Source organism: Poromitra crassiceps, assembly GCF_964638095.1.
Source record: "Poromitra crassiceps genome assembly, chromosome: 22".
In the NCBI taxonomy this organism is placed as follows: domain Eukaryota; kingdom Metazoa; phylum Chordata; class Actinopteri; order Beryciformes; family Melamphaidae; genus Poromitra; species Poromitra crassiceps.
In genome coordinates this window covers 11,281,232-11,289,211 of record NC_139647.1, presented here as the reverse complement: position 1 = coordinate 11,289,211, position 7,980 = coordinate 11,281,232, and the positions used below count along the sequence as shown (strand labels likewise).

The following is a 7,980-nucleotide window of genomic DNA, read 5'->3' as shown; positions in this document are numbered from 1 at the left end:
ACTGATGTAGCAATGTATGCATTTGCATTATGTGACATTATGTGTCATCAGTGATTTATGACATCACCAATGTTGTCACAATGGCTCTGTGCATAAGTGATTTGTGACAGACATTGATTATTGTCATGGAGTAGACATTGTGACATCATCATCAGTGATGCTCCATTGACATTGATTTTGCGGACCAACATTTTTGTGGACCCACCAACCAACCAACCAACCAACAGAGTGACTTAAAGAGCTGCTGACCGTGCTGGCCGCAGCTAAAAAGAAAAAGACGATCTAGCTAACCCCCTGTCTCACAATCGTCGAGTCGGCCAGCGGTGACTGATGATGTCATAACCACTCACTCACTCAGAAAAAAATCCAAATGGAAAGTTCTGCTCCGAGTTGTCTTGAATGCAGTATAATGATATCATAGGCATTGTGACATCATCAGTGATGTCACATAAAGCACTGATGATGTGACTGATGATGTGACATCATCAGTGATGTCATAAAGCACCAATGAGCTAATGAGGTCATAAGCATTGTGATGACATCACTGATGACATCACAATTGCTTGAAGGACATCACTGTTATAACATCAGGCAAAGTACATTAAAGTGGCAGTGGAAACTGGTGAAGTAGCTAGAAAAATAGGAAGGAAAAATATATAGGAATGTCCAAGGAAAGATATGACCCACCGGACCCTAGGCGGATGTACACAATTATGTCGAGCGAGGAGGCAGCAAACGGCAAGAAGTCATACTGGGCTGAGCTGCAGATCAGCGGTGGAGTAAGGAGTCTCAGCACAGCCCTGTGGTTTCTCACCCACCTCACTGCCCTGCACCTCGGTGACAACTCACTGTCACACATCCCACCAGACATTGCCAAACTACACAACCTGGTGTACCTGGATCTCTCATCCAATAAGATCAGGAGGCTGCCGGCAGAGCTCGGCGACATGGCGTCTCTCAGGGAACTGCTTTTGAATAACAACCAGTTGCAGGTCCTGCCGTTTGAATTGGGCAAACTGGTTCAGTTACAAACACTGGGATTGACAGGAAACCCACTTGCGCAAGAAATTATGAGCCTCTACCAGGAAGCGGATGGCACGCGGCGACTGCTCAACTACCTGTTAGACAATCTGGCGGAAGCTGTCAAGCGCATACCCACAGAGCAGCCCCCGGCCCGCTCCTGGATCTCTGTCCAGGAACCAGACCGAGCACGGCCCTCTGCGTTATTCTCCGTGATGTGCTACAATGTGCTGTGTGCCAAGTATGCCACACGACAACTATACTGCCCCTCATGGGCTCTAAACTGGGACTACAGGAAGAAATCCATCATACAGGAGATCTTGGGCTGCAATGCAGACGTCATCAGCTTGCAGGAAGTTGAGACGGAGCAGTACTACAACTTCTTCCTGCCCGAGCTGAAGGAGCAGTGTTACGAGGGATTCTTCAGTCCAAAGTCGCGGGCTAGGACGATGTCCGAGTCTGACCGCAAACATGTGGATGGATGTGCAATTTTCTACAAGACTGAGAAGTTCAGTGTGGTGCAGAAGCACACGGTGGAGTTCAACCAGCTGGCCATCGCCAACTCCGAGGGCTCAGAGGCTATGCTGAACAGGGTGATGACCAAGGACAACATCGGGGTGGCCGTGCTGCTCGAGGTGCGCAAGGAGATGATGGAGCTCTCCTCGGGCAAGTCACTTCATGGTATGGAGAAGCAGCTGCTACTCATGGCCAATGCCCACATGCACTGGGACCCAGAGTACTCTGACGTCAAGCTCGTCCAGACCATGATGTTCCTGTCGGAGGTGAAGAACATTGTGGACAAGGCCACCCATACCCTCAAGCTGTCCTCTGTCTCTGGTGAGACCAATGCCATTCCCCTGGTGCTGTGCGCTGACCTCAACTCCTTGCCCGACTCTGGTGTGGTGGAGTACCTGAGTACGGGCGGAGTGGACTGCACTCACAAGGACTTCAAGGAGCTGCATTACAGCGACAGCCTGAACAATTTCAACTGCAACGGCAAGAACAGCACGTCCAATGGCAGGATCAGCCATGGCTTCCAGCTGAAGAGCGCCTACGAGAATGGCTTGATGCCTTACACCAACTACACGTCTGACTTTAAGGGTGTCATCGACTACATTTTTTACTCTAAGCCTCACCTGAACGTGTTGGGTATCCTGGGCCCTCTGGACCACCACTGGCTCCTAGAGAACAATGTCAGCGGCTGCCCGCACCCACACATCCCCTCTGACCACTTCTCGCTTTTCGCCCAGTTGGAGTTGCTTTTGCCCAACCTACACCCCCCCAACCCCGCGCTCCACCTGCTTGTGCCTGCCTAGTGAGCCCCTCGCCCTCCCAGGGGAAGCTACCAACAAAGCCTCTCCCTCCCCCCCCCCCCCCCGCACTGGAGGAGGAAGACAAAAACACAACCTGTAAAACAACCGTACAGTGATGTCTGGCTGACAGGGATTTTGTATGTTATAAATATTGTATATTTTCTTCTGTTTCTTCTTCTGTGGTGCTGTGAAGCCTTTCGTGCAGTCACGAAAGTCTCCTGTGCTGCTACAGTTTAGTCTCCACCTCTGACTCCGGCCATGGTGCAATAGCAGCCAAACCCACAGATACCTCGAGAACCAGACGTCTGAGAACTAGCTACATTCATACATTCACATGAGAATGAGCTACGTATTCACCTGACTTCACATGGGCTGTATGTAGTGTTAGTTTGCAGGGGATTGATGTATGCGAGAATGAAAAAACTTCAGGTGGCAAACAACGATGCATTCCGTATATTGCTCAAACTCCCCAGGTGGAATAGCGCAAGTGAAATGTTTGTGTCTAGCCTAGGAATGTACCCACTTTTTATGCTGTTCTGAGAAATTTTATGTTTAAATTTATGGGCAGACTGACAGTGTCTAGCAATCAGATTACAATGGCTCTTGTTGACATAACTAAGAGTGATACAAGGTACAGTATACATCATGCTTCTGGAAACACTGGCGCCAAAGTTTGCATATCTTTTAGTTTATATTTCTTAATCCTTTTTACGCTTCTAAATGTTTCCTGTATTGTTTACTGTACTGTATGTCTCTATGGACCCAATTGTGTCTGAAATAAAAGTTGATTGAGTGATTGATTGAGTGATTGATTGATGTGAGAAACAGAACAGCTACCATCCTATTTGCAGACTGTTTACCCCCAGCTTGTAGTTAGACCAGTCATACTTTTGAGCTCATATGGCCCATGTACCACCTTTTGACTAAGGAAGGGGCAAGGGATGTAGGCTCATGGGCGATGGGGGGCATTTATATATATATATATATTGTAGCGTTCCAGGTAATCCAGGTATTACCTGTAATGTGATGTGCAATAGGAGTGTCTAGATTGTAGCTAGGAACTAATGTGTGTGGGTGTGTTCCTAGGGGAAAGGGGGTATATATGACCAGCGGCCGCAGGCCGGATGTCAGTCAAGCTATGGAGTGAGCGAGACCGGTTGTTGTGTGTAGAGCTAGCTGTGTGAAGCTAGCTGCTAGGAGCTAAAGAAGCCTGTGAATAAAGAACCTGTACCAACTACAACTCTCCGTTCCTTGGCGTATCACCGATACGTTACATTGGTGCAGAAGTGAAGCGGTAACGCCTGATTTCGGTCGAGAGGGGAGAGAGTGAGGAGGAACGGCGGAGGAAAAGTTGGAGATCAAAGGCTCGAGCGACTAGCGGTAGCAAGCTAGCTGTGTGAGCTAGCTGCTACGAGCGCCACGTGTGATGGTGCGCTTAGAAGAATGCCTGTCGGCGAACGGGAGAAAAGAAGAGCTGACGATGGGGATCAGCTCGGTGCTGGCGGGCATGGAAGCCCGCTTGATGCAGGAGATCAGACGGCTGTTGGAGGCGACACCAGCCTGGGCAGAGGGGCTTATGGAGCTGCTACGAGAGGTCGCGCAGCACGGAGAGAAGCGGACGGAGGAGCCGCAAAGACTGTGTTGGAGCTGTGGAGAACCGGGCCACGTGGCGAGGTGGTGCCGAGGCGGCCCCGGGAGACGGACCGGGTATGCGGAGCAAAGGTACTGGGGACAGCAGGGAGCCTGCTGGGCATGCGGCGCGATCGGACATTTAGCCAGAGAGTGTCAAGAAGCTGTCGGGGACTGGAAGACAGCGGGAGAGGAGAGACGGGCAGGCGGCGGACAGGTGAGGCTTTGTTGGACTTGCCAGTCGCCTGAACATTTAGCTAGAGACTGCACTAAGAGTGTGAACGCTGGAAGAGACACACAGCCGGGGGAGCAGCCGGAGCAACAGGCAGAGGAGCAGCGGAGTAGCGGAGCAGTGGAGCAGCCTGAGCAACAAGCGGCGGAGCAGCGGAGCAGTACAGAGCCGATTGTTCTGGGCAGGAGAGTGACTGTTGAGCCGGCCCAGGCTAGCTGCTCTGCATACCAGCCGGTAGAGGGGGACATCATCATCAGCGACGAGACCATCAGGAGAGCGGGGATCGTTTTGAACAGCCAGAGGGAAGTGAGCGACATCATCTGCAGAGCTGTTACAGTCGGGGGAGCGGCACTCGTGTCCCCGGGGGAGCGAGAGGGGTCAACGCTGGAGGAGCCGGCCCAACCAAGCCGCTACACAGCCCCGACGGCTGCACTGCAGAAAGCCGAGGTGGAGATCGACGCCGATGGTGTTCGCCCTGCTGTCCTCAACACGCCGCACCCTGGGGGAGCGGGACGGGAGGACAAGCGAGTGCAAGAGGTGGAGCCGACAGACGAGGACAGGCACATCACGCATGTCACCGGGGGTGAGTGGAGACGCAGACAGATGGAGGATGCGGATATCGGTCCGGTGTATGCGTGGGTGGCGGCCGGACGCCGGCCCCTTGTGGAGGAGATTCACATGTTTTCCGGTGCCATGAAAGGACTGTGGAACATGTTTACCGACCTGCGTCTGGATGTAGATGGGGTTTTGGAGAGAAAGGGGCATGGGAAAGGCGGGACCCAGTGGGTTGTGCCTGGTTGCCTGCGAGAAGCGTTACTGAAGATGATGCACGAGGGCCCATGCGGTGATCGTGGGCCCGAAGAGACACTCAGCCTCCTCCGTGGACATTTCTACTGGGGCAAGCAAAAGGAGGACGTGCGGAGATACTGCAGTGCGTGTGAGGACTGTAGAGCACAGAAAAGGGACCGAAAAGAGTCACCTTGCGAAGGACTAACCCCACTGGGGGTGGAGAAAGACTAGTGTGCTTCAGGTGGGACAGAAGCTGTAAAAGGGGGGATGGAAATAGTGGTTGAAGTGAAGTGGGATAATGTGAGTAAGAAAAAAGGTTTAAATGAAGGTAATGGAAAAAGAATGATGTAAATGTTGGGGTTATTGTCAAACCGAAATGATATGTGGGTTGAATTTAAATGAATGGGGAAAGAGGGAAGAAATGATGTCAATGTGATGGGTTTGAGTTAAATTGAAAATGAGTGTAAAGGAAAGAGGGAAAACGTAAATGGGTTATTGAGTTGAATGTAAATGTGTGTAAAAAAAGAAAAGGGCTATTGGAATGGGAAAAGAGGAAGGAATGAAAAGAAATGCAAATGGTGGTGGTGGAATGAAAAAAAAGTAGTGAAATAATAAGAGACAAATTGGGGGAATACAAAATGTTGTGGGGTGGTGTGTTTTGGTACAGGGGGGATATGTGTGGGTTGTGGGTGTCGACGTGGGCGTCGACTAATGTTGGGTGAGGAGTATGTAGCGTTCCAGGTAATCCAGGTATTACCTGTAATGTGATGTGCAATAGGAGTGTCTAGATTGTAGCTAGGAACTAATGTGTGTGGGTGTGTTCCTAGGGGAAAGGGGGTATATATGACCAGCGGCCGCAGGCCGGATGTCAGTCAAGCTATGGAGTGAGCGAGACCGGTTGTTGTGTGTAGAGCTAGCTGTGTGAAGCTAGCTGCTAGGAGCTAAAGAAGCCTGTGAATAAAGAACCTGTACCAACTACAACTCTCCGTTCCTTGGCGTATCACCGATACGTTACAATATATATATATATATATATATATATATATATATATATATTCAAACTATATTCAAACTACTTCCTACATGGTGCTAGTCTATCAAAGTATCTTAGCTGTCATTGATTGTGTTGCATAGTGGTTTTCTGTACTGTTGACAAATTGTGATATTGTAAGTCGCTTTGGACAAAAGCGTCTGCTAAATGACGTAATGTAAATGTAATGTAATATATATATATTATATATATTATACATATACACACACACACACACACACACACACACACACACACACACACACACACACACACACACACACTACTACCATGTACAATGAATGTGCTTTGGCGATACTGTAATTAACTATGGTCATGTCTTTGAATTGAATATATATGAGTTTTCTTTTTAACTTTTAATTCATATGCCCCCCCCCCTTCCCCGTAAGTGTCCTGGTTAGATAATCCGGCACCCTACCTGTACAGGATCTAATACAGGATAGGCATGGTTGTTCAGTTGGCCCTTTAACTCTGACGTTACAGTTTTTCCTCCACGTTGGCCGCACAGGCGCAGTGATCCCAGTCACCTGCTGGAAATTAGAGGCGAAGGAGGAAGTCTGGCTGGATGCCTGGATAACATAAAACAAGACACATTCCGCCGTGTAGTTGTTATCTACTAGTTAGTTAATAGCTACGTTGGCGTGAAAACATGTTTAAAAAACTTAAGCAAAAGATAAACGAGGAGCAGTTACCACAGAGGAATGCGCAGTCACCACAACAGGCCCAGGTTGGTTGTTGTGCTGTTGGAAGCTAACAGCTAACATCTGTTTAGACTGGCTCTAGTGCTAGCCAAGGAAGGTATCGTTGTAAACAAGTCATTCATTCTTCACTGTTGAGAACTGAAGTAACGCTACAACTTGACATGACTTGGCAAGCTCGTAACGTTAACTTGGTGAACTAATCTAACTAGCAACAAGCTAACTTAGCTAGCTAACTATCAGGCTAGCTGTCATCAGCTTTAAGATGCGTTGAGGACACTGGGGTCTCGGCCTCCAAGTTGTAAAAATGCCACAACAGGACGAACAGCCAACCGGGACCTCCTAACGTTAGTGCAGTCGACAACTGGAAATACCGCAATCGTCATGTAACGTTGGCTAAACATGTGTGATTTATGTTGCATTATTATAGGTGGGCTATATTATAATCCGATGTCAGCTGGTAGCTTGACGATGCTAGTAGACCCGGTTGCGCTGAAGGCTCTTGCCGTCAGATGTTTGTTCATGGTGTGTCGGTGTCCGTCGCTTTTTACATGGATTACGTGGAAAAATAGATGCGATTTATTATTTATTTATTAACATTAAAATATATATTTCAAGTAATTACATTAGCACATTGCTAAAATGGTACGTGCAAATATAGTTACCCCCTGGCAGATGTCAACTCTGTAGTGGTCCCTGGAGAAGTGGTTCTACTCTTAATTTATGCCCCCCCCCCCCCCCACATAGTATTGATTGATTGGTTGATTAATTTATATTTGAGTTGACACTGTCTTATCACAAAACCTGCCTGTCCAGCTGAAAAGGTCAAAGAAGAAGACTGATAAATAGTGGCATTGACAAGAATGGTGTAGTAGACAGCCTTTCAGATCTAGGCTACATGATACATTATAGTGTTGTATTAACCTCGCTGGCGTCACCAGGCTCTTCCCGAGGAGAGTTCGTTTTCGTTCCCCCATAGAAATGCAGCAGTATGCAGCCTAACCTTGCCAGTCGCTAGGAGTTAGAGAAAAAATAAGAAGCATGGCCATACCAAACAAAATGTTCAAAGAAGTACTTGAAGAAACTGGCTGGATCCATAACATTACAGTACAGCACTTTGGTTCCTACGTTCCGGCCATAGCCGGAAGTCACGGAGCGAGGTTTTACCATCCAGACTAGTGTTGTAAAGGCCCTTTTCACAGCAATCTTGTTGAATCAACAATTATCTCAACACTGTTATGGTGGTAA

At 48.5% G+C, this 7,980-nt stretch overlaps 1 protein-coding gene and 1 pseudogene across 4 annotated transcripts in view; both read left to right on the top strand.

Annotated features, from left to right (window-relative positions):
* Positions 1–662: 662 nt before the first annotated feature.
* Positions 663–2,336, top strand: LOC310796155 (CCR4-NOT transcription complex subunit 6 pseudogene; annotated as a pseudogene). Its single transcript has one exon. The product of its transcript is annotated as a CCR4-NOT transcription complex subunit 6 pseudogene (transcript).
* Positions 2,337–6,597: 4,261 nt separating this feature from the next.
* golga4 (golgin A4) overlaps positions 6,598–7,980 on the top strand; it is a 29,354-nt gene continuing 27,971 nt past the window's right edge. For all 3 annotated transcript variants that reach the window (XM_083658411.1, XM_083658410.1, XM_083658409.1), the window contains exon 1: positions 6,598–6,761. In XM_083658411.1, coding sequence (XP_083514537.1) covers positions 6,684–6,761 — 78 coding nt within the window. In that variant the 5' untranslated portion in view covers positions 6,598–6,683. The remainder of the gene's footprint in view (positions 6,762–7,980) is intronic.